This window comes from Nerophis lumbriciformis, linkage group LG03, assembly GCF_033978685.3.
Source record: "Nerophis lumbriciformis linkage group LG03, RoL_Nlum_v2.1, whole genome shotgun sequence".
NCBI lineage: Eukaryota > Metazoa > Chordata > Actinopteri > Syngnathiformes > Syngnathidae > Nerophis > Nerophis lumbriciformis.
The window spans coordinates 30406507-30433373 of record NC_084550.2 but is presented as its reverse complement, the minus strand read 5'-3'; the positions used below and the strand labels follow the sequence as shown (position 1 = coordinate 30433373).

General features: G+C 40.6%; 1 protein-coding gene across 5 annotated transcripts in view; it reads left to right on the top strand.

The window, feature by feature from the left end:
* Nucleotides 1-26867, top strand: part of LOC133582738 (uncharacterized) — a 214199-nt gene that overhangs the window by 9598 nt on the left and 177734 nt on the right. For 4 of the 5 annotated variants that reach the window (XM_061936812.1, XM_061936771.2, XM_061936804.1 and 1 more), the window contains exon 3: nucleotides 3066-3401. In XM_061936812.1, the coding sequence (XP_061792796.1) occupies nucleotides 3066-3401 (336 nt within the window). Of the gene's footprint in view, nucleotides 1-3065; nucleotides 3402-16468; nucleotides 18244-26867 lie in introns of those variants that run through there. The other variant, XM_061936795.2, reaches the window with a different exon arrangement.

Sequence of the window (26867 nt, the reverse complement as noted above, 5' to 3'; positions counted from 1 at the left end):
TTTTACCACTTTTGAAGATGTTAGCAGACAGGGCTGAAGACTAGCAACCAAGGCCGATGGGTGGAAGCCCGTAGACGAAGCCAATGGCTGTAGGCAAACAGCAGGCCGATGGAAGGCTAGTAGGCAGGTCGATGGTGGAAGGCTAGTAGGCAGGTCGATGGTGGAAGGCTAGCAGGCAGGCCGATGGTGGAAGGCTAGCAGGCAGGTTGATGGTGGAAGGCTAGCAGGCAGGCCGATGGTGGAAGGCTGGTAGGCAGGTCGATGGTGGAAGGCTAGTAGGCAGGTCGATGGTGGAAGGCTGGTAGGCAGGTCGATGGTGGAAGGCTGGTAGGCAGGTCGATGGTGGAAGGCTAGCAGGCAGGTCGATGGTGGAAGGCTAGTGGCGCGGTTGGTAGTGTGGCCGTGCCTGAGGGTTCCTGGTTCAATCCCCACCTTCTACCGACCTAGTCACGTCTGTTGTGTCCTTGAGAAAGACACTTCACCCTTGCTCCTGATGGGTCGTGGTAAGCGCCTTGCATGGCAGATCCCGCCATCAGTGTGTGAATGTGTGTGTGAATGGGTGAATGTGGAAATAGTGTCAAGCACTTTGAGTACCTTGAAGGTAGAAAAGCGCTATACAAGTATAACCCATTTACCATTTACAAAGCTAGCAGTCAGGCCGATGGTGGAAGGCTAGCAGGCAGGCCGATGGTGGAAGGCTAGCAGCAGGCAGGCCGATGGTGGAAGGCTAGCAGCAGGCAGGCCGATGGTGGAAGGCTGGCAGCAGGCAGGCCGATGGTGGAAGGCTGGCAGCAGTCAGGCCGATGGTGGAAGGATAGCAGTAGTCAGGCCGATGGTGGAAGGCTGGCAGCAGTCAGGCCGATGGTGGAAGGCTGGCAGCAGTCAGGCCGATGGTGGAAGGCTGGCAGCAGTCAGGCCGATGGTGGAAGGATAGCAGCAGTCAGGCCGATGGTGGAAGGCTGGCAGCAGTCAAGCCGATGGTGGAAGGATAGCAGCAGGCAGGCCGATGGTGGAAGGCTAGCAGCAGTCAGGCCGATGGTGGAAGGATAGCAGGCAGGCCGAAGGGTGCTAGCTGTCTGCTACTGCTACCTGAACAGGTGGATTATAGGTAGGCCAAAGTCTATGGCAATCCAGTGACATTTGATGAGAAACTATCCACCAGAAATCCCACTCTGCAGAGAATTTGTTTATCTTGCAGAGTACCACTCATTCAGACTAAAATGAATTAAAATCTCATATATAAAAAACACAACAACTCAGACCTCAGGTAAGAACACACTGAACACAGAATAGACATGGCTGCCATCTTGGATTCCTATTCATGCTGTGCGAGTAAAACAAGCACAAGTTGCAATTTAGCAGGAACCAGGAAGTGTTGACCTAACTTGTTATCTTCCACTGCAAGTTGTCTCGCAGCAGCAGTTTCTGTCTTCCAGCACGCTAAAACAGTCAAGGACGGACTTCAAGTACCTTAATGAAGATAAGACGACAACACGCAGACAAAGTAGAGCCAAGGCAAAATCTCCAGCTCAAGCACATTTGCATTCTGAATAATCACATATTGTGATACTGGGGCTGCTTGCGTAATATGTGTCCCCTCCCCCTAGAAGCAGCCTCAGTGATGTTAACTAAGAAACTCCTGAATAAATAGAGGAGCGTGTGGGACTGCCCCTCAGAGCGTGGTGGGAGACTGTAACTGAGTGTGCAGCCCCAAACGTTTCTCCACATGAGCAAAATTGAACTCTGTCTCTGCCTGATTCCTTGCTTCTTGTCTCGTTTAGATAGTTCCGTGTTTGAACCTGACGTATTTGTATTCAGTCAAGTGACTTCTTCCGGGAAGTGAAAAATGTGGTGGTCAACCAAGCCAAGATGGTTGTTGTGCAGCTAGCAACTCTCTGAATACACAAAGGGCCTAGATCAGGGGCGTCAAACATACGGCCCACGGGCCGGATCAGGCCCTCCAACAGGTTTTATCCAGCCTGCGGGATGAGTTTGCTAAGTATAAAAATGAGTCGACATTTTTGAATGAAAGAAACTGCTGTTCTAAATGTGTCCTCTAAATGTCGCAATAGCAATTCTTTGTATCTTTGTAGATGATGCTACATATGTAAAACACAACTAAAAGACATGATGTTAGCCCACCAGTCGGGGAAAATGAGCAAACTACATCAATAACATCCTGTAATTTGATTTTGATGTTATTTATTTATCTTGATAGATTGAAAATTAACACCAATGAGTTGACTGATGAACATGATCACATAATTGATTCTGAAAGTGTAAAAAGAGACAACTAAAGATAGAATACTATTGTATGTAAAAAGAAAAGCCAACATTATGATTTGTACATTTTCAGAATGTGTTTGTTCTATTTTTAAACAAAGAAAACAATCTGCAGTTGTATTTATTTTTAAGTTATCTTGCCGTGATTTTACCAGTCCAGCCAACTTGGAGTAGATCTTTCTCCATGTGGCCCCCTATCTAAAATTAGTTTAAACACCCCTGGCCTAGATCTTCCTGCGAAAAGCAGATACGAGAAAAAAATCTAATTATAAAACGGAATAGATCCCTAAAGATTGAGTAATATCAAGGATTATCTGTCGATGGCGTTCCCAGACATGTGGAACTATCTTGAGTTCCAGACGTCATTCTACACCACAAAATATGGTTAAGTTTAGAGATAAAGTTTAGGTGTCGTAGACCGTATACAGAATAAAGTATTTACTCACTTTATATCAGTGAGTCTAAAGTTAAGAATCCCTCAATCAATGCTGCCTTGTACTTATAAAAAAAACTTGCTCCTCATCAAATTTCCAAGTCTGTTTTTGTACTAATTTTTGAATTAATTTTAGTGGCTGGGACAAAAGGAAGTATTTCCCGTGTTTATATTGGTTGTTTTACTACACACTTTTAACACAACACACGAAAGAACATAAATAATGTCATTGTGTTAACAGTGTCAGTCCAAAACTATTTCTATTCTCGCTTTATCTTATTTTCACCACACCTAGTGTGTGTGTGACAATCATTGGTACTTTAACTTAACTTTAATATTTACCCAACAGACGTCCAGCAGCCCCTTCACATTAAAGAGGAAGAGGAGGATCCACAGCCCACCCACATGAAAGAGGAAGAGGATGATCCACAGCCCACCCACATTAAAGAGGAAGAGGATGATCCACAGCCCACCTACATTAAAGAGGAAGAGGATGATCCACATACCACCAACATTAAGGAGGAGGAGGATCCACAGCCCCCCCACATGAAAGAGGAAGAAGGAGAGTGTGTTGTAGGGCAGGAGGAGGATGATGTCAGCAAGTTTCCACTGACTGTTGTCTCTGTGAAGACTGAAGAGCATGAAGACAAAGCACCTGAGTCCTCACAGCTTCATAACAGTCCAAGTAAGCACATATCATTTTATTCTCAGGGCATTCAATCCATCACAACTGGACTGTTCACTTTGTCTTAGAAGACTCATCCAAGTAGGCTTCATCACTTCATGCTCATACACTTCAAGTCTTAAATCTAATCATTGGAATTGAGAGGGGAACTGCACTTTTTGGGGGGGAATTTTTCTATCGTTCACAATCATTATAAAAGACATGACGATGGATATATAAAAAAAAAAAATCACATCCTAAGTAGGGCTGGGCGATATGGCCTTTTATTATTATCTGGATATGTTTAGTCCATGTCACCATACACCATATATACTGTATGTGGATATGTTTAGTCCATGTCACGATACACCATATATATGTGGATATGTTTAGTCCATGTCACGATACACCATATATATGTGGATATGTTTAGTCCATGTCACGATACACCATATATATGTGGATATGTTTAGGCCATGTCACGATACACCATATATATGTGGATGTGTTTAGTCCATGTCACCATACACCATATATATGTGGATATGTTTAGTCCATGTCACGATACACCATATATATGTGGATATGTTTAGTCCATGTCACGATACACCATATATATGTGGATATGTTTAGTCCATGTCACGATACAACCATATATATGTGGATATGTTTAGTCCATGTCACCATACACCATATATATGTGGATATGTTTAGTCCATGTCACCATACACCATATATATGTGGATATGTTTAGTCCATGTCATGATACACCATATATATGTGGATATGTTTAGTCCATGTCATGATACACCATATATATGTGGATATGTTTAGTCCATGTCACGATACACCATATATATGTGGATATGTTTAGTCCATGTCACCATACACCATATATATGTGGATATGTTTAGGCCATGTCACCATACACCATATATATGTGGATATGTTTAGTCCATGTCACCATACACCATATATATGTGGATATGTTTAGGCCATGTCACCATACACCATATATATGTGGATATGTTTAGTCCATGTCACCATACACCATATATATGTGGATATGTTTAGTCCATGTCACGATACACCATATATATGTGGATATGTTTAGTCCATGTAACCATACACCATATATATGTGGATATGTTTAGGCCATGTCACCATACACCATATATATGTGGATATGTTTAGTCCATGTCACCATACACCATATATATGTGGATATGTTTAGGCCATGTCACCATACACCATATATATGTGGATATGTTTAGTCCATGTCACCATACACCATATATATGTGGATATGTTTAGTCCATGTCACCATACACCATATATATGTGGATATGTTTAGTCCATGTCACGATACACCATATATATGTGGATATGTTTAGGCCATGTCACGATACACCATATATATGTGGATATGTTTAGGCCATGTCACGATACACCATATATATGTGGATATGTTTAGTCCATGTCACCATACACCATATATATGTGGATATGTTTAGGCCATGTCACGATACACCATATATATGTGGATATTTTGCCTTAGCCTTGAATGAACACTTGATGCATATAATGACAGCAGTATGATGATTCTATGTGTCTACATTAAAGCATTCTTCTTCATACTGCATTAATATATGCTACTTTTAAACTTTCATGCAGAGAGGGAAATCACAACTAAGTCAATTTAGCAAAAGTGTATTTATTAAACAGTTATTAAGCAGTGGCACAAACATTCATGTCATTTCAAAACAGAAAGTGCAAGATTGTCAGAGACATTTTAAAACAAGCTATTAGTGCACTTTTGTGCATGATGTCACTAAGATGACATATCAAAACAACACTAAATTAAAGCGCACTTTTTGTACAGAACGCCACTACAATAGTTTAAAACAAATAAAGTGCACTTTTGTGCATGATGTCACACAAGATATTTCAATAAGTGTCAAATAAAAATGAGCTGCATAATAGAAATTCAAATAGTGTATTCCTTCACTATGTGGTAGGTTCCTGCGGACGTTATCTCCTTCTGTTGTTGACTATTTGTTTCATACGGTGTTGATCTGGAAATGGTTGCTTGGGCATTTTGTGGGTGTGGCACTGAACGGAGATGTTGACATGCAGAATTTCAAGCACTCTTCATTCTCTAGCGGGTGACTTTTCAAATAATGCTACATTAGCAGTGCTGCTATTTTTTGTAGCAACGCTTTTGCCGCATACTTGTTCACCATCTACCCGCTTGAAGCCAAACCACCGCCAGACGATGGGCCCCCTGCTGTTTTTTGGGGAATTAATTATTCCTTCATTTGTTACCAGATTAGCACCTTCTTTCTCTCGTATTACCACTAGCACCACAGCTAACGTTACCATGCCGCTACCTGTCTGCTCCGTGAGAGCGTATGACGTTGCACACGTGACAGTATGTGACGTATGTAAGAAGGTGCGCTTGTTTTATGTCTCTGTGAGAAGGAGAGACAAGAAAGAGTGAGAAGAGCCTGTAGTGTAATGCCTGCAGCTAAAAGCAACTGTGTGAGAACGTATACTCCAACATCACCATATAGTCATTTTCTATATCGCACTGAGACAAACCCACAATATATCCAGTATATTCCATACATCACCCAGCCCTAATTCTAACTCATAAATGTAAATAAAAGTCCACTTGCAATGGAGCCAATGGGAGGTCCTCTATAACCATCCAAAATACACCAACAATACTCCATTTGCATTTTGTGGCTTGAATGTCCACCAAGTGTTAGTTGACTTGGGTTGAGTTGACTTTGACTTTATTTGGAACATGCAAGCATACAACATGATACATCACACATGCATGCATACAACATGATACATCACACATGCATGCATACAACATGATGCATCACACATGCATGCATACAACATGATACATCACACATGCATGCATACAACATGATACATCACACATGCATGCATACAACATGATACATCACACATGCATGCATACAACATGATACATCACACATGCATGCCTACAACATGATACATCACACATGCATGCCTACAACATGATACATCACACATGCATGCATACAACATGATACATCACACATGCATGCATACAACATGATACATCACAATTTCCAGTTTGTTTATTCAACATGTTGGAAAAGGAGTAGGAAGAAGCAGAGTTTATTTAATTCTACCACTTTTCTTTTACATAACAGTTGCTAACACTTTTGTTCACTTCTTGTTCTCAATGTATTCACAATATACTCCATAAGTAATCACAATAAAATTAAATAAATATTAATGAGTGAAGTAAGTTATATTTCATATGGTGAGATGAGTAAGATGATGTAGAAAATGAATGATGGATGAAATAAATTGAGAATGTTTATCTTCTTCTTTGTACTTTGTAAACACTTTAAGTGTGAAGAGTTTCTTGAAGTGGATCATATTAGTACATTGCTTGATTGCTTTGCTTAATCCATTCCATCATTTAATTCCACATACTGATATACTGAAGGTCTTAAGTGTTGTACATGCATACAAATGTTTTAAATTACAAATTTTCTCTAAGATTATATTTCTCCTCTTTAGTTGAGAATTGTTGTACATTCTTGGGTAGCAGGTTATAGTTTGCTTTGTGTATCATTTTAGCTGTTTGCAAATTCACTATGTGGTGGAATTTCAGTATTTTTGATTCAATAAATAAAGTGTTTGTATGTTCTCTATATCCAACATGATGTATTATTATAACTGATCTTTTTTGTAACACAGTTAATGAATGAAGTGTACTTTTGTAGTTATTTCCCATATTTCTACACAATAAGTCAGATATGTAACACTAGTGAGCAGTAGAGAATATGAAGTCATTTTTGGTCTAGAACATGTTTTGTTTTATTCATTATTGACGTGTTTCTTGCTACTTTATGTTGTATATTTTTACATGACATTTCCATTTCAATTTATCATCAATCATTATACCTAGACATTTGGTTTCATTCACCGTATTTTTCGGAGTACCGTATTTTCCGCACTATAAGGCGCACCTAAAAACCACAAATTTTCTCAAAAGCTGACAGTGCGCCTTATAACCCGGTGCGCTTTATATATGGATAAATATTAAGATTCATTTTCATAAAGTTTCGGTCTCGCAACTTCAGTAAACAGCCGCCATCTTTTTTCCCCGTAGAAGAAGCGCGCGGTGCATGCTGGGATATGTGACGTTTCATTTCCATTTGTGTGTTTATGTAAAGACCCCAAAATGGCTCCTATTAAGTGTGTTGTCTGTCTAATTATAAATAATGCAGACGAGGCGTGTTAACTGAGTTCTCAACGTTTACTCACAGCGTGCTCATAACCACATTCTAACTCCCAGCATACAACAACGCTTCTCAGGGCTACCGCGCATGCTCGTCACTATCGTTGCATGCTGGGTAGTGTAGTTGTTATATTTGCTAGCTCATAACATCACATTAAGAGACACGCTTACGCGCTTAATTCAATACTCGCCGTCATTCCGGGTGGATTGACAAAAGACCTCCAGCCGCTAGATATTGGTGTCAACAGGGCATTCGAAGCTAGACTGCTAACTGCGTGGGAACAGTGGATGACAGAAGGCGAACACACGTGACGTTCACCAAGACAGGGAGGCAGGGAGACAGCGCCAGACGACATTTTGGATCCCACATTCGCCCAACTTTTCAATTCGGACAACGAAGGAGAATAATTCGAGGGATTTATGAATGAAGAATAACTTCAGAAAGTGAGCGTTATGTTTATTTTGTGTGTTGTGACATTAACGTTCGAGCAACATTATGTTGCTATTGCTCTGCACTATTTTGAATTTTACTATGTTTGTGATTGCACATTTGCGTACATTTTGGGAGTGAACAGAGTTGTTAGAACGCTGGTTTTTAATATATTATTAAAGTTTGACTGACCTATCTGACTGTTTTTTTTGACATTCCTTTAGCGCAGTTAGATGCGGCTTACAACACCGGGCGGCTTATAGGTGGACAAAGTTTTGAAATATGCCGTTCATTGAAGGCGCGGCTTTTAACCCAGGGCGCCTTATGGTGCGGAAAATACGGTATAAGTCGCTCCGGAGTATAAGTCGCTCCGGAGTATAAGTCGCACCGGCCGAAAATGCATAAAGAAAAAAGAAAAAAATATAAGTCGCACTGGAGTATAAGTCGAATTTTTTGGGGAAATGTATTTGATAAAATCCAATAGCAAGAATAGACATTTGAAAGGCAATTTAAAATAAATCAAGAATAGTGAACAGGCTGAATAAGTGTACGTTATATGAGGCATAAATAACCAACTGGTATGTTAACGTAACATATTATGGTAAGAGTCATTCAAATAACTATAACATATAGAACATGCTATACGTTTACCAAACAATCTGTCACTCCTAATCGCTAAATCCCATGAAATCTTATACGTCTAGTCTCTTACGTGAATAAGATCAATAATATTATTTGATTTTTTACGCTAATGTGTTAATCATTTCACATATAAGTCGCTCCTGAGTAGAAGGCGCACCCCCCGGCCAAACTATGAAAAAAAACTGCGACTTATAGTCCGAAAAATACGGTTGTCTTTCAATTTCTATTCCGTCTATTTGTGTCTGACTTTCTTTTCTACTGTTACCATATAGCATTATTTTACTTTTATTGAGATTCAAAGATTGTCAAAGCATCTTTTTAATGTGTTCATTTCTTCTGTTATTATTTGTATTATCTTCTGTGTGTTCTCTCCTGAACAAAACACTGTTGTATCATCTGCAAATAATACTAACTTTAAATCTTTTGTAACTTTACAAATGTCATTTATATAGAGATTGAATAATTTAGGTCCTAGTATTGATCCCTGAGGTACACCACAGGATATATTTAGTGTTGTAGAAGTGTGTTGGCCTAGCTTCACGTATTGTTTCCTGTTGGTTAAATAACTTCTTATCCAGTTTAAGACCAAAATATTGTGATTCATTGTGTCGAATGCTTTAGTTAGATCCAACAACACTGCTGCTGCACATTTTTTTTTACTATCTATTGCATTGCTCATTTCTTCTGTCATTTCAATTAAAGCCATCATAGTTGAAATATTAGCTGTGTATCCATATTGGTTCTCTTCTAGTATTCTATGTGTGTTTGTGGAACTCTCTAATCTGTTATTGGACAGTTTTTCAATGATTTTAGAAAACTGTGGAAGTAAAGAAACAGGTCTATAATTTGTAAATTGGTGTTTGTCTCCAGTCCTGTAAATTGGTGCAACTTTAGCTATTTTCATTGTGCTTGGGTATTTGAAATGATAGGTTACTAATATTCATGAATGGTCCTGAGATCTCTTCTAGAACCTTTTTTATGGTTTCCATATCAATTCCATTACAATCAGTTGAAGTCTTAGATTACAGGATTATGACTATTTCCTCCTGTGTCACATTACTGAGGAACATGGAGTTGGGATTTGGCTCTATGGTATCATTATAGTCCTCAATTGAAACTGGGTCTTGAATCCTTTCTTCTAATTTTGGTCCAATATTTACCAAGTAATTATTGAAGCGTTCAACTACTTCCTTCATGTTGTCATTATTTGTGTCTAAGAAGTATTGGGGGTAATCCCTCTTAGGCAAATATAAGCTTTAGCTTCAGTTTATTCCCTTTTCCGTCAATCTTTTTCTTTTCTTTTTGTGTGTAAATGTGTATGATTGTTAAATATGTATCATCTGTACTGTTAAACTGGTCACACAGAATGGTTGATGGTTGATTATATGATGGAAATAAACTTATTTCATTCAAAAAAACATATGGGACGTGGGTGGTCTTACGTCAGCACCAGAAGTGGTCAAATCAGCTGTTCACCTGGCAGGTTTTTTGGGGATGAATAGGGAAGTCCTTCTTTAGCTGCCGTCTTGTTTTATTATATATTGCTGCCTTTGCACCTGTCAATGTTCATTTTTGTATGCACATTAAATTCAACGAAAAATCCTGACTTTGGAGCAATGTTCACGGACTCTAGTATTTGGCTCGCTATTAGATGCAATGATATTGGGACCATGATTTATGTCACCACTTGTTCTGCCTCGATAGATGTTTGTGTTATTAATATTCCAAATAATGTATTTTTTTTGTGACAAGCATTTTTCAGTCCTTTTGTCATCCATGGTTGGTTGTTTTTCTTTTGCTTCTTACGAGTTGTCACACCCCGGCTCGGGTGAAGGTAATGTAACCTTTGCAAACCAGACTTTCAAATCAAGGATGGCAAGGCACGCAGTTGGTAACAGTTTACAAACATTAGTGATGGTTCCGGCAACACCGATGCATCGGCGCATGCGTCGAGCTCATAGAGCGAAACCCTGTGTCGGTGCGCGTACCGCTTTTAGAAAGTCACGTGACCGATCATGAGCTGTTTTGGTCACGTGACCGATACGCGAACTGTGTCGCACTGACGCCTCCTCTGTGCCCTGTGAGCGGCTCTTTTCTACAGCCGGAGAAATAATAACTAAGAAGAGAAAGCGTCTAAAATTGAATACGTTGGAAAAACTGTTTGTTTTTTTTAATAAAAATGTGTAAAAAAAAATAATAATAATTTCCAGGTCCACAAGCATCCTCATTCACAACACGTTCTCTTTGATTTGCATGTTATGATACATGTTCACATTATTTATTGACTGTATCTAAAAAAGACAAAAAAATATATTTTTATTTAAATGAAGTTATGAAATAATCCTAAATGAAATACAATGACTTGGTTTATATTATTGTATATACTAGGTCAGTGGTTCTCAACCTTTTTTCAGCAATGTACCCCCTGTGAATTTTTTTTTAATTCAATTACCCCCTAATCAGAGCAAAGCATTTTTGGTTGAAAAAAAAAAGATGAAGTAAAATACAGCACTATGTCATCAGTTTCTGATTTATTAAATTGTATAACAGTGCAAAATATTGCTCATTTGTAGTGGTCTTTCTTGAACTATTTGGAAAAAAAGATATAAAAATAGCTAAAAACTTGTTGAAAAATAAACAAGTGATTCAAGTGATTCAATTATAAATAAAGATTTCTACACCTAGAAGTAATAATCAACTTAAAGTGCCCTCTTTGGGGATTGTATTAGAGCTCCATCTGGATTCATGAACTTAATTCTAAACATTTATTCACAAAAAAAAAATCTTTAACATCAATATTTATGGAACATGTCCACAAAAAATCTAGCTGTCAACACTGAATATTGCCTTGTTGCATTTCTTTTCACAGTTCTTTTTGACAGACATTTTAGTGACAAACCTGAGCTTGTGCTTCACGGAGTTTATGAACTTACAGTCATATTTTGTTGAAGTATTATTCAATAAATATATTTATAAAGGATTTTTGAATTGTTGCTCTTTAGAATATTTAAAAAAAATCTCACGTACCCCTTGGCATACCTTCAAGTACCCCCAGGGGTACGCGTACCCCCATTTGAGAACCACTGTACTAGGTCATAAAATCAGTGTCAGTTGAGTCGGTCCATAGGTTGCCTGTAGGGATTTTTAATGTCCAGCAGATGTCAGTATTTAGTGACACAGTATCGACACAGTATCAATACAGTTTTGCAATGTGTCGAAACGCTTCATGAGGCCTCATCAACCCATCACTAACAAACATTTATTGAAATCCCCAAAAGTGTCAAAAGGTGAACAACGACAGGAATAGCAAAGCACTCACAATCTCAGTAGATGTTTGATGCATGGAGACCGAAACTCCTGCTCAGGATAGAGAACCTCCTCTGGCAGTGACCAACAGCAGACTGTCAGAAAAATGGCATTTTCCAGCTTAAATAGCCCTTAGCCCCGCCCACTAGCTGGGACCAATTTGACAGGGGGAATTAAGAAAACAGTTATTTTGTAAATGACACCATAAATAACCATCACATGTCTAAAAAGTATTCTCATAGTACTTTTGCATGTGTAGAGCAGTCATTATTTGTACACAGTATATTCAGACAACACAACTTTTAAATGTCCAGTGTCCTTCTGTAACACCCAGCTTTTGAAGATCATGGCTCCACCCAAATTTGGCCTAATTAGTGTATGCAGGTGTGGTCACCTATATAAAGCCCTCAACCCCACCCTGACTCTTTTAGTCAACTGTTCAGAGCCATGGTGAGTGACAGGTAACAATTTGTTTGTTGAGCACATGCTTTCACTGGCTAACAAGATTGAATGTTTGTGTCCATGATGAGCTTCCTAACAAATGTGCACGCTTTGTAAGGAAGTTCAAGGTCAAACAGTGACAGTGTGGGGTCAAACTGTCACACGAGTTCTTTCCATGGACAACATAACCATTGATATTATATATGTGGGCCAATATATATATTTATATATATATATTAGTGATGGGTTGATGAGGCGTCATGAAGCGTTTCGACACATTGCAAAACTGTATTGATACTGTGTCACTAAATACTGACATCTGCTGGACATTAAAAATCCCTACAGGCAACCTATGGACCGAATCAACTGACACTGATGTTATGCCCTAGTACAGGGGTCACCAACCTTTTTGAAACCAAAAACTACTTCTTGGGTACTGATTAATACGAAGGGCTACCAGTTTGATACACACTTAAATAAATAAATATATTGTCATTTGTAAGTTACACGTAAGTGTGATTTAAACAAGAATAGCTAAATAAATATATTTATATATATAAAAAAAATGGGTATTTCTGTCTGTCATTCCGTCGTACATTTTTTTTTTCCTTTTACGGAAAGTTTTTTGTAGAGAATAAATGATGAAAAAAACACTTAATTGAACGGTTTAAAAGAGGAGAAAACACGAAAAAAATTAAAATACAATTTTGAAGCATAGTTTATCTTCAATTTCGACTCAAAATTCAACCGACAAAAAGAAGAGAAAAACTAGCTAATATGAATCTTTTTGAAAAAAATAATAAAATAATTTATGGAACATCATTAGTAAATTTTCCTGATTAAGATACATTTTAGAATTTTGATGACATGTTTTGAATTGGTTAAAATCCAATCTGCACTTTGTTAGAATATTTAACAAATTGGACCAAGCTATATTTCTAACAAAGACAAATCAGTATTTTTTCTAGATTTTCCACAACAAAAATTTTAAAAGAAATTCAAAATACTTTGAAATAAGATTTAAATTTGATTCTACAGATTTTCTAGATTTGCCAGAATAATTTTTTTGAATTTTAATCATAGTAAGTTTGAAGAAATATTTCACAAATATTCTTCGTCGAAAAAACAGAAGCTAAAATATTTATTATTCTTTACAATAAAAAAAAAAAAAAAAAAACTTGAACATTGATTTAAATTGTCAGGAAAGAAGAGGAAGAAATTTAAAAGGTATATTTGTTTAAAAATCCTAAAATCATTTTTAAGGTTGTATTTTTTCTCTAAAATTGTATTTCTAAAAGTAATAAGAAGCAAAGTAAAAAAATAAATGAATTTATTTAAACAAGTGAAGACCCATCCATCCATCCATTTTCTACCGCTTATTCCAAGTGAAGACCAAGTCTTTAAAATATTTTGTTGGATTTTCAAATTCTATTTGAGTTTTGTCTCTTTCAGAATTAAAAATGTCGAGCAAAGCGAGACCAGCTTGCTAGTAAATAAATAAAATTTAAAAAATAGAGGCAGCTCATTGGTAAGTGCTGCTCTTTGATCTATTTTTAGAACAGGCCACGGGCGACTGATCTGGTCCTTACGGGCTACCTGGTGACCGCGGGCACCGCGTTGGTGACCCCTGCCCTAGTATATACAATAATATAAACCAAGTCATTGTATTTCATTTAGGATTATTTCATATCTTCAATCAATCAATCAATGTTTATTTATATAGCCCTAAATCACAAGTGTCTCAAAGGGCTGCACAAGCCACAACGACATCCTCGGTATAGCCCACATAAGGGCAAGGAAAAACTCACCCCAGTGGGACGTCGATGTGAATGACTATGAGAAACCTTGGAGAGGACCGCATATGTGGGTAACCCCCCCCTTCTAGGGAGACCGAATGCAATGGATGTCGAGTGGGTCTAACATAATATTGTGAGAGTCCAGTCCATAGTGGATCCAGCATAACAGTAAGAGTCCAGTCCACAGTGGGGTCAGCAGGAAACCATCCCGAGCGGAGACGGGTCAGCAGCGCAGAGATGTTCCCAACCAATATACAGGCGAGCGGTCCACCCCGGGTCCCGACCCCGGACAGCCAGCACCCCATCCATGGCCACCGGATCTGTGTGTCTTCCCCTCCACAAGGGATAGGGGGCAGCAGAGGAGAAAAGAAAAGAAACGGCAGATCAACTGGTCTAAAAAAAGGGGGGCTATTCAAAGGCTAGAGTATACAAATGAGTTTTAAGATGGGACTTAAATGTTTCTACTGAGGTAGCATCTCTAATTGTTACCGGGAGGGCATTCCATAGTGCTGGAGCCCGAATAGAAAACGCTCTACAGCCCGCAGACTTTTTTTGGGCTCTGGGAATCACTAATAAGCCGGAGTTCTTTGAACGCAGATTTCTTGCCGGGACATATGGTACAATACAATCGGTAAGATAGGCTGGAGCTAGACCGTGTAGTATTTTATACGTAAGTAGTAAAACCTTAAAGTCGCATCTTAAGTGCACAGGAAGCCAGTGCAGGTGAGCCAGTATAGGCGTAATATGATCAAACTTTCTTGTTCTTGTCAAAAGTCTAGCAGCCGCATTTTGTACCAACTGTAATTTTTTTAATGCTAGACATAGGGAGACCCGAAAATAATACGTTACAGTAATCGAGACGAGACGTAACGAACGCATGAATAATGATCTCAGCGTCGCTAGTGGACAAAATGGAACGAATTTTAGCGATATTACGGAGATGAAAGAAGGCCGTTTTAGTAACACTCTTAATGTGTGACTCAAAGGAGAGAGTTGGGTCGAAGATAATACCCAGATTCTTTACTGAGTCGCTTTGTGTAATTGTTTGGTTGTCAAATGTTAAGGTGGTATTATCAAATAAATGTCGGTGTTTAGCAGGACCGATAATCAGCATTTCCGTTTTCTTAGTGTTGAGTTGCAAGAAGTTAGCAGACATCCATTGTTTAATTTCATTAAGACACGCCTCCAGCTGACTACAATCCGGCGTGTTGGTCAGCTTTAGGGGCATGTAGAGTTGGGTGTCATCAGCATAGCAATGAAAGCTAACACCGTATTTGCGTATGATGTCGCCTACCGACAGCATGTAAATACTAAAGAGTGCAGGGCCAAGAACCGAACCTTGGGGGACTCCGCACGTTACCTTAACATAGTCCGAGGTCACATTGTTATGGGAGACGCATTGCATCCTGTCAGTAAGATAGGAGTTAAACCACGACAAGGCTAAGTCTGACATACCAATACGTGTTTTGATACGCTCTAATAAAATATTATGATCGACGGTATCGAAAGCAGCGCTAAGATCAAGAAGCAGCAACATAGATGACGCATCAGAATCCATCGTTAGCAGTAGATCATCTTCATTTAAATAAAAATATATTTTTATCTTTTTTAGATACAGTTAATAATGTGAACATGTATCATAACATAGAAATCTAAGAGAACGTGTTGTGGATGATTGTGCACTGGGAATTTTTTTTATTTTATTTTTTTACACATTTTTATAAAAAAAAATTTTTCCGACGTATTACGTTTTAGACGATTTCTCTTCTTAGTTATTATTTCTCCGGCTGTAGAAAAGACACGCTCACAGGGCACAGAGGAGGCGTCAGTGCGACACAGTTCGCGTATCGGTCACATGACCAAAACAGCTCATGATCGGTCACGTGACTTTCTAAAAGCGGTACGCGCACCGACACAGGGTTTTGCTCTATGAGCATGTAGCTTTGATGTGACAAGCTACTTTTGCAGTGTAGCTTGTAGTGTAGCGTGCTACAATTCTCTGAGGATAGCTTAGCTACATTTAATTGAGAGTAACTTGTAGCTTAGATTACTACATTGTCCAGGTAGCTTGCCCATCACTGTCTATTTGGCCTAGCTCACATGTCAATAGTTTGAATACTGCAAACTTCAATACAGTAACACCTCATTTGTTCTGCAGACGTCCAGCGGGTGTCAGCGAGGTGTCATGAAGAGGAGTGGCACACCAGTGTGGGACAGAAGGAGCTACAGGCCCACTCACACATTAAAGAGGAGCAGCTTCATGATGAAGATGAAGCTCAGTCCTTCCAGCTTCATCACAGTCAAAGTGAGGAGAACAGAGGGGCGGAGCTTGTAAGTCAACACATCACAGAAGCTGATGGAGAGCATTGTGAAGATATAAAGTCAGAACCAGACAGCATCTTTGCTCCACTGTCAGACATGGACCACATGATGTCACACTCTTCTGATCACAGTGACCACATCCAAAAACCTTTGGAGAGTAAAAATGACTCTAAAGGTGATACGAGACATCACACTAACAACAAACACTTTGACTGCTCTGAATGTGGGAAATCATTTAGAAAGAAGAGTAATGTTACAGTACACATGAGAACACATACTGGAGAGAAACCCTTCACTTGCTCTGTTTGTAAGAAGAGTTTCTCCACAAAACATTACATGACCATACACATGAGAACACACACCGGAGAAAAACCTTTTACTTGCTCTATTTGTGCTAAAAGATTAAACACTAAGAATGACATGATATCACACATGAGAATACATACTGGAGAGAAACCGTTTACTTGCTTTGTTTGTAAGAAGAGTTTCTCCAGAAAGGAACGCATGACCACACACATGAGGACACACACTGGGGAGAAACCTTTTACTTGCTATGTTTGTGCTAAAAGATTCAACACTAAGAATGACATGATATCACACATGAGAATACATACTGGAGAGAAACCTTTTACTTGCTTTGTTTGTAAGAAGAGTTTCTCCAGAAAGGAACGCATGACCACACACATGAGAACACACACTGGAGAGAAACCTTTTGCTTGCTCAGCTTGTGCTAAAAGATTCAACACTAAGAAGGAAATTATATTACACATGACAACACACACTGGTGAGAAACCTTTTATTTGCTCTGTTTGTAAGAAGAGTTTCTCCAGAAAACAACACATTACCAGACACATGAGAACACACACAGGTGAGAAACCTTTTGCTTGCTCAGCTTGTGCTAAAAGATTCAACACTAAGAATGACATGATATTACACATGAGAACACACACAGGTGAGAAACCTTTTACTTGCTCTGTTTGTAAGAAGAGTTTCTCCAGAAAGCTTGACATGACCACACACATGAGAACACACACTGGAGAGAAACCATTTACTTGCTCTGTTTGTAAGAAGAGTTTCTCCAGAAAGCAACGCATGACCAGACACATGAGAACACACACTGGAGAGAAACCGTTTAGTTGCACTGTGTGTGATAAGATGTTCAGGTATAAGTATCAGGTGAGTAAACACAAGTGTGTAACAGTCATGGAAGCTGCAGGGATTTAAAAACACTTAAACGGTGATTGTGTTAAATGTAGTTTAAAAACACAGCATGTTTAATAAGAATGTATATTTGATGTTGTATGTAGTGCTTCTCATCTTCTAGTCTTATATGTTGGCCTGTAGTTACTTTTTAAATTGTGTGCATGTATAGAATATTATTTATGTAGCTACTATTTAAGTTTATTTTCTCATTGTTTAAAGAGAGGACATCTTATCTAAATTTGGGTTTTTTTGTGTCTTTTAAAATCACACATTTTTTCCATTGCATTTTATTGATGTTATTATCCAATTAAAAGTATGAATGAATAAAATGGTTAACAAAATGTGGACTCTGGTAGATTAGCAGCATTGTTACATCATGGATTTTAACTACTGCAAAACATCAACAAATGCTGAAGTTAGCAACACATCACTGAACTTTAGAGCCATCGTGAGTGGAGTTGCTTGTTTTTATTGCTGCATTTGTACTTATTTCACCTCACATCTTCACTTTTAATCCTAAAGTCTTCTTCACATATATTGTTGTAGGCTTTTAACATTTATGTTTCTGATGTGTGTGTGTGTAGTCTGTGGAAAGGGTTGTTTCCAATTGTTCACTTGCACAGATACATATTCATCATCATCATCATCATCATCATCATCATCAGGCATTAACGGTCCACTACTGGACGAAACCTTAGCATTAATGTTTTAATATAAGTGTGACCTCATTATTCCTTGATAATAAGACTAAAAATACAGATTTAAGCACTGTATTAGAGTGCCTCTTGTCATACTCCAACTTGCCACACTGAGAAGTGGGGGCGATCGAAGTGGGGGCCGTGTGCCGCGGGGTCGGGTGGGCCTGCGGTGTGTTTCCTGGTTCCGGCCTGGCGGGCCGATCCGTGGGTGGTCTGGTGGCTGGGGGTGGGTGGGGGTGCCTGGGCGAGTGTTGGGGTGCGGGTGGGGCTGTGGGCGGCCGCCTTGGGTTGGTTGGGGGGGCTGTCCCTCCCGTGGGTAGTTGGGCGGGGAGTTGCGCCCGTGGGGCTGGGGTCTTGCCGCTGTCGGGCGGGGGTCGGCTCATGCCCCTCTGGCTCCGGGTGTCCGTGGGCTTCCTCCTTCCCCTGGGGCGCGGGGCGGGGTCTGCCCGGGGTCGCCCTGCGCTGCGGCTGTGCGGGCCTGCCTGGTGCCGGGTTGGGGGGACTGCTTGCCTCCCTTGTTGGGGCCCCGGCGGTGCTGCCCGACTGCCCTGCGGGAGTCCCCCTCCTGTGTTTTACTCCGCCCTTATTTTTTTATTAATTTTATTTATTTATTTTAATTTATTTTATATATATATATATATATATATATATATATGTATAAATGTATGTATATAGTAATATATGTACGTACGTATATATGTATATATATGTATGTTTATATGTCTACATATATATATGTATGTATGTATATATATATATATATATATATATATATATATATATATATATATATATATATACAGGTAAAAGCCAGTAAATTAGAATATTTTGAAAAACTTGATTTATTTCAGTAATTGCATTCAAAAGGTGTAACTTGTACATTATATTTATTCATTGCACACAGACTGATGCATTCAAATGTTTATTTCATTTCATTTTGAAAATCCAAAATTCCGTGTGTCATAAGATTAGAATATTACTTAAGGCTAATACAAAAAAGGGATTTTTAGAAATGTTGGCCAACTGAAAAGTATGAAAATGAAAAATATGAGCATGTACAATACTCAATACTTGGTTGGAGCTCCTTTTGCCTCAATTACTGCGTTAATGCGGCGTGGCATGGAGTCGATGAGTTTCTGGCACTGCTCAGGTGTTATGAGAGCCCAGGTTGCTCTGATGGTGGCCTTCAACTCTTCTGCGTTTTTGGGTCTGGCATTCTGCATCTTCCTTTTCACAATACCCCACAGATTTTCTATGGGGCTAAGGTCAGGTGAGTTGGCGGGCCAATTTAGAACAGAAATACCATGGTCCGTAAACCAGGCACGGGTAGATTTTGCGCTGTGTGCAGGCGCCAAGTCCTGTTGGAACTTGAAATCTCCATCTCCATAGAGCAGGTGAGCAGCAGGAAGCATGAAGTGCTCTAAAACTTGCTGGTAGACGGCTGCGTTGACCCTGGATCTCAGGAAACAGAGTGGACCGACACCAGCAGATGACATGGCACCCCAAACCATCACTGATGGTGGACACTTTACACTAGACTTCAGGCAACGTGGATCCTGTGCCTCTCCTGTCTTCCTCCAGACTCTGGGACCTCGATTTCCAAAGGAAATGCAAAATTTGCATGGTTGGGTGATGGTTTGGGGGGCTTGGCTTGGTTGGGACCCACCATGACCTTGATGTCCCCCAATTTTAATCGCATTATTAGTTCCCACAAGCATACATATCTCACTCACGCTACAGTACACACATCAATAGGGACTGGAGGTCAGCTGTAACGGCTGACCTCCTAATTTTAACTACACAGTAGACACTCTGGGGGCCTTGTACACATGCATGGGGGGATTGGGGTTCGGCGCACCCCTCATTGCCTCGTCGGCCGGCGGGGACTGCGGTCTGGTGGCCTGCCAGGCTTTTATTCATTTATTATTGTTATATATATATATATATATATTTTTTTTAACGTATTTATTATTTTTATTTTTATTATTTACTTATTTTTATTTTATTTTATTTTTTTATTTTTTATTTTTTTTTAAATCTTATTATTTATTTGTGTGTGGCGTCACGCGGGTCTCACTTCCTGTTGGGTGGGGTCCGTGCCCGTGTGGCCCGACCTTGCGCTGTGGGATCTCTGTTGGTGACTTGATGTGGTGGCGGCGCAGCCCCCGTGTCTGGTCTGGATGCTGTGTCTCGGTTGTTTGGGCGGTGGTGTGTTTGTGCGGGTTTGAGTTGGGGTGGGGGGCCTTTTGGTTGGGGGGGGGGGGGGGGGTGTTGGTGTCTCTTGTTTGCGTGTTGGCGTTCGGGCTGACTGGCGGGCTGGCGCCGGCTGGTCTCCGTGGTCCTGGTGGCGTGTGGTTGCTGGTCGCAGTTTTTCTTTGAACGCTTTGATTTGATTGGCTGGTGCTGGCTGTCTGGGGTTATTGCGGCTGCTGTTTCTGCTGCCATTTGTTTGTGGTGTGGGCGCCCGTGGCTGCTGGGTCTGGTGCAAGGGTGTGGCTGATGTTGTGACTGGTGGCAGCGCGCGCGCGTGATGGCTGTCGGGGCTGACGAACTGTGTATATGTATGTATATGTGTGTGTATGTATGTATGTATATATATATGTATGTGTACATATGTGTATGTATATGTATATATGTGTATGTGTGGGTATGTATACATGTATGTGTGTATGTGTATGTATATATGTATGTATGTATGTATATTTCTGGGGGTACGCTCTGGGCCTGCCTGTCAGACGGGGTCGACGCCTCAGGCTACTGCATCCGAACTGCGTGTCTGGAGCTCCTGGGTCCCGCTGTCCATCCCTTCCGGGTGCCCGTCTTGGTTGGGGCCTGTTGGGCCTAGTCCCTGCGTCTATTGTGGTAGCTTGGTGCTGCAAGGTATTCCGAGGTGCTGCGAGTCGGCCAGTTGCTGGGGTAGTGACCTTGTTTGTCAGCATGTCTGTGATCTTCTTTTAATTCTTTTTTTTAATTAATTAATTAATTTATTTATTTATTTATTTTTTTAAATATATTTTATTAATATTATTTTTTAATTTTTCCCCTCCCTCAGAGGGGGGGCTCGGCGGGGCGGTTGCAGGTTGTTCCATCTCCATCGTTGGGGTCCCTGCGGGTGGGGGGTGGGCTCGTGGGGGCCCGGTTGCCGGTGGGGCGGGGGCGGTCTTCCCGTGCGGTTGCGGGGAGTCTCTGGGTCCCTCGGGCGGGGCGTCTCGCCTTTCTGCCCGTGTGGGGTGTAGTCTCTCGCTGGCTTGGGGTCTGGCTGTCCCCTGCTTTTCTCGTGCCCTGTCCTCTGCCGGGTGCGTCTGTCTGCGGCCTGCTGCTGGCCCTTGTGGGCGGTACGGTGGGCCGGGCTCTGGGGTTCCTGTCGCTGGCCGGCTTGGCTGCGTGGGGGCGGTGCTCCCTGGTTCCCTGGGCACCACGCCTCCTGTTTGTGGGTTGGGCTCTCGGGGGTGATGGGGCCGTGCTCTGGCTCCCAAGCACTCTGGGAGTCGAATGTATTGTACATGCAAATTCACATATGCTCACATACGTACATAGGTACCTACGCTCCCACATACATACACAAATACAGTACATATTTACCTACCTAATGTTCGTACATCCACACGCACATTCAATATACAAACATACACATACACATACTGTACATATACATTCACTGTACAAACACATATACACATTCTGTACATATACATTCATTGTACAAACACATATACACATTCTGTACATATACAAGTACATATGCATACTTACACTCATGCACATAATCACGTTTCATCAAACATATATTAACGTTGTTGCCCTAGGGTAAACTGGGTGTAACACATGGCACACTGACAAAGCTTAACCTATTGTGACTATAACAATCTACAAGGTTAATGTAGGTTGCTTCTCTTTCTCCCCCTCCATTTTTCTGCATTCTTTCGTATCTCAAGTTATCATTACGTATATGTATTGTTGCATTTAAACAACTGTATTGTTGATAATAAAGGTAAATTATTGGTATTGTTCATTATCAATAGCGCTATTTCTATTGGTATTTGTATTGATCCATTTGTAGTGTAATAATGCTCATTGTCATTTCTGTATTATTTTTTATTTTTCGCTAACTGCTTATTTGCTATTACTTTTACCATCATATTTGTACATGTCATATTTGCTGATGTTGCTCTATTGTTGTTGTTGTTGTTTGCTGTTGTTGTTTTTGTCTCTCTGTCTAATCCCCCTCTTGTCCCCACAATTTCCCCCTCTGTCTTCTTTTTTTCTCTCTTTCTATCCCCTCCTGCTCCGGCCCGGCTGCACTAAATGATAATATAAATACATTTAATAAAGTCAAATACAAATAAGGCAACAAGAGAAGTATCCTACACTTCTCTTTTGTAAAGTAAATCTGAACAGCCGACATGGGCATCTACATCAACTATATGATTTGCCTGAGAAGCTGGACAGGACACAAAAAAAAAGGAAAAAAAAAAAAAAAAAAAGTGGGGGCGATCATGAGCTAGCAGATGCATGTTGCTATCATGTTTTATCAGCGAGAAAGACAGCATTTGTGTGTACTTTTTGTCAGATCCAAGTTTTAATGCTGTGCTGAATAAATGAATCACTATGGTTGCCAATATGGAGGATTATATATATATTTCATCAAATACTTCTCTTAACAGGTAGAAAAATGACACCACAATAAAAGTGAACAGTAAATATTTTATTAATTGACAAATTAATAAACTATAAAGAGTAACATGACAGTGGGTATTTCACAAGAGTTGACTAAAAAGTGTAAAATGGGAATGCTACATAAAATGCTTAACATAGACTGATACTGATACTGTGTAATCATTTATTTGTCCTAACATTATTTTGGGATATAAATTGATGTCCCCCAATGTTAAACTCATTTCTACGCTCACTGTGTGAAGACTGGAGGTTAATGTACTAATAAAGTAAAAACATGGACCACAAATGATGTGTATATATGTTAGCCAATAACAAGTCCGTCTGTAAGGCACACAAACACATTTATTCAACATCGTTATGATGTAACATGGAAGATGCTAACGTTAAGCTAACTAGCGAGGTGATGCTGTGAAGAGCTGCTCCGCAAAGTTGGCATACAACCAAAAATTACTTTAAAATGTTATTATTAATGTTCACTTTCAATGTATTTATTTGGAACATGTCAAAACTTTACAAGCACAACTTTTGCTCAAGTGATCAAGTGTCCAACATGAGTGGAAGAAGCAGAGCTTGTCTGGTCCCCCCCAGTGTAAAAACTAAATGCTTGTCTGGTCCCCCCCAGTGTAAAAACTAAATGCTTGTCTGGTCCCCCCCAGTGTAAAAACTTAAATGTTTGTCTGGTCCCCCCCAGTGTAAAAACTAAATGCTTGTCTGGTCCCCCCCAGTATAAAAACTAAATGTCTGTCTGGTCCCCTCCAGTATAAAAACTAAATACTAGTCTGGTCCCCCCCCAGTGTAAAAACGAAATGCTTGTCTGGTCCCCCCCAGTGTAAAAACTAAATCTTTGTCTGGTCCCCCCAGTGTAAAAACTAAATGCTTGTCTGGTCCCCCCAGTGTAAAAACTAAATGCTTGTCTGGTCCCCCCCAGTGTAAGTATTAACTTGAAGATCTTTGAACTATTATTGATGTTGTTTATATATAAAAAATTAGTAGTTTTGGCTTCAGAACTGACCCCTGGGGTATGCCACTCAATGATGTGTTCAGTTGAGTTCAAGATGGCGCTGCTCTGTTCGGCTGCCTCTCCACGCTCTCGTCACAAGATTTGTGTATTTTGGTTAATATGTGTAGTTTTTTTTGTTTGTTTTACTTCGACCAACGGCACAACAATTGTTTACGACCGACAGACTCTTTTGGACATCAATTCAAAAACAACTCACCTACTTCAACGAAGCTCGGACCTCTTGAAGGAACTGCCGGCAGAATTGAGAGTCCATCCAAATGCCGGTAACAACAACAAAGAACAACGGCGGACACACCGTCGATACCGTGGCAGCCGAGGGGGAATAAGGAACCGCGTGAGAAGACGTGCGAGCCGGACGCCTCTCCCTTCTATTCTGCTCTCCAACGTCCAGTCAATTGAGAACAAGCTGGACGACATTAGGCCGAGAATTAAGTTCCAGCGGGACATCAGGGACTGTAACGTCCTGTGTTTCACGGAGACCTGGCTCACACCAGACCACGCCATCAGCCTGGAGCCCTTCTCCGTGTACCGGAGCGACAGGAACGAGTCGTCGGGGAAATCGAGAGGCGGAGGCGTGTGTTTTATGGTGAATAAACACTGGTGTGGACCGAGCAGTGTGGAGAAGATAGGGGAACACTGCCCACCGGACCTGTAGTTTCTCATCATCAAATGCCGCCCGTTCTACCTACCAAGGGAGCTAACATCAGTTATCCTCATCGGTGTATACATTCCACCCCAGGCCAACATTGAGACCGCACTTTCGGAGCTCTACGACCTGGTAAATAAACTCCAGACAGCTCATGTTGATGCTGCTATTGTGGTTGCTGGGGACTTTAATAAGGCAAAACTTAAAACGGTATTACCAACGTTTTACCAACACGTGACCTGTCCTACCCGAGGCAATAATATACTAGACCACTGCTACTTGCAGTTTAAATGCGGCTACAAGTCAGTCTTTATCAGCCTTCGGTAAATCAGATCGCTCCGCCATCTTGCTCGTACCCGTGTATAAACAAAGTTTGAAGCGCACCCCCGTGGTGACACGAGAAGTCAAGCGTTGGTCTGTGAACTCAGAGAGCGCTCTCCAGGACGCGCTAGATTGTACAGACTGGAGCGTGTTCCGCGAGGGCACAGACAACATTGACAAATATACAGAAACTGTACTGGACTTTGTTGGTAAACTGGTCGAGGAAATCGTCCCCACATACACAGTAAGGGTTTTTCCAAATCAGAAGCCCTGGGTTGATAGATCAGTCTGAGAGGCTTTGAAAGTGTGCACCTCAGCCTACAGCAGAGGCCGCGCGACCGGCGACATGCACGCTAACAAGGCAGTGTGCTATGACGTCAGGCGTGTAGTGAAACAGGCAAAGGGAAGATACAGAGACAAAATGGAGTTTCAATTTCAGCAGGCTAACTCCAGAGCTGTATGGCAAGGAATCAGAACCATGACAGACTACAAAGGCAGCCCCCTCCCCCATGGTGAATGCTGATGTCTCCCTGGCAAATGAGCTAAATACCTTTTATGCACGGTTTGAGGCTGCAAATTCAAACAGCAGCATTCATGGCGCCGCAGAAGAGGGTATGGCCACTGGCAATGGAGACTCAGCATTCAGAATAACAGAACATGATGTGAGGAGAACCTTGAAGAGGGTGAATACCAGGAAAGCCACAGGGCCAGACGGCATTCCCGGTTGCGTCCTAAAAATCTGTGCTGACCAACTGGCACCGGTATTCACAGACATATTCAATCTGTCCCTTGAACAGTCCGTCATCCCCACCTGTCTGAAAAAATCCACCATTGTCCCTGTTCCAAAGAAATCTGCCCCTGCCTGCCTCAACGACTACCGCCCCGTAGCCCTCACCCCCATAGCCTTTGAGAAGCTAATCAAAGACCACATATGCTCCTCCCTCCCCCCCACTACTGTACTTTTACTTGTACTGATACTTCTACCATAACTACTGGGACTTATTGTGCAACTTACTGTCTTGTAATTAATGTACATCAGAGCTATACAAATTGTTGTATTTTTTGTATTTAGCAGAGGTGGGACCAAGTCATTGCTTTGCAAGTCACAAGTAAGTCTCAAGTCTTTACCCTCAAGTCTCGAGTCAAGTCCCGAGTCAAGACAGGGCAAGTCCGAGTCAAGTCCAAAGTCAAGACTGGAAAGTCTCAAGTCAAGTCCCAAGTCCTGCATTTTGAGTTTCGAGTCCTTTCAAGTCATTTAACCACAGACTAATATATTTATACAGATTGTGTATGCTTTTAAAACGCTGTATTTATTTATTAAAACAAGTGCATTTGAAATTGCAGGGAAAAAGATAGTGCTGACATTGCACTTCAAAATAGCACTATTAACCAGTCATTTTAAACATGTAACTCATTCTTTTACAGAATAAACACATTTGAAAAAAACAAGTGCAACTGTACTTATTTGCACAAAAGTGTTAACATTGTATTTCCATGGCATATTGCATTGTAACTAGTTCCACAGCAGTTTCTATCCTGTTCTTACCTTATCTCATCTCATACTGTATGTGTGTTTATGTGTGCGTACACATGAAAAACATAACAAATATATGAACATAACAATGAACAGAGTTGTACTTTTTAGATGTCAGGACCCTATGCAATATGT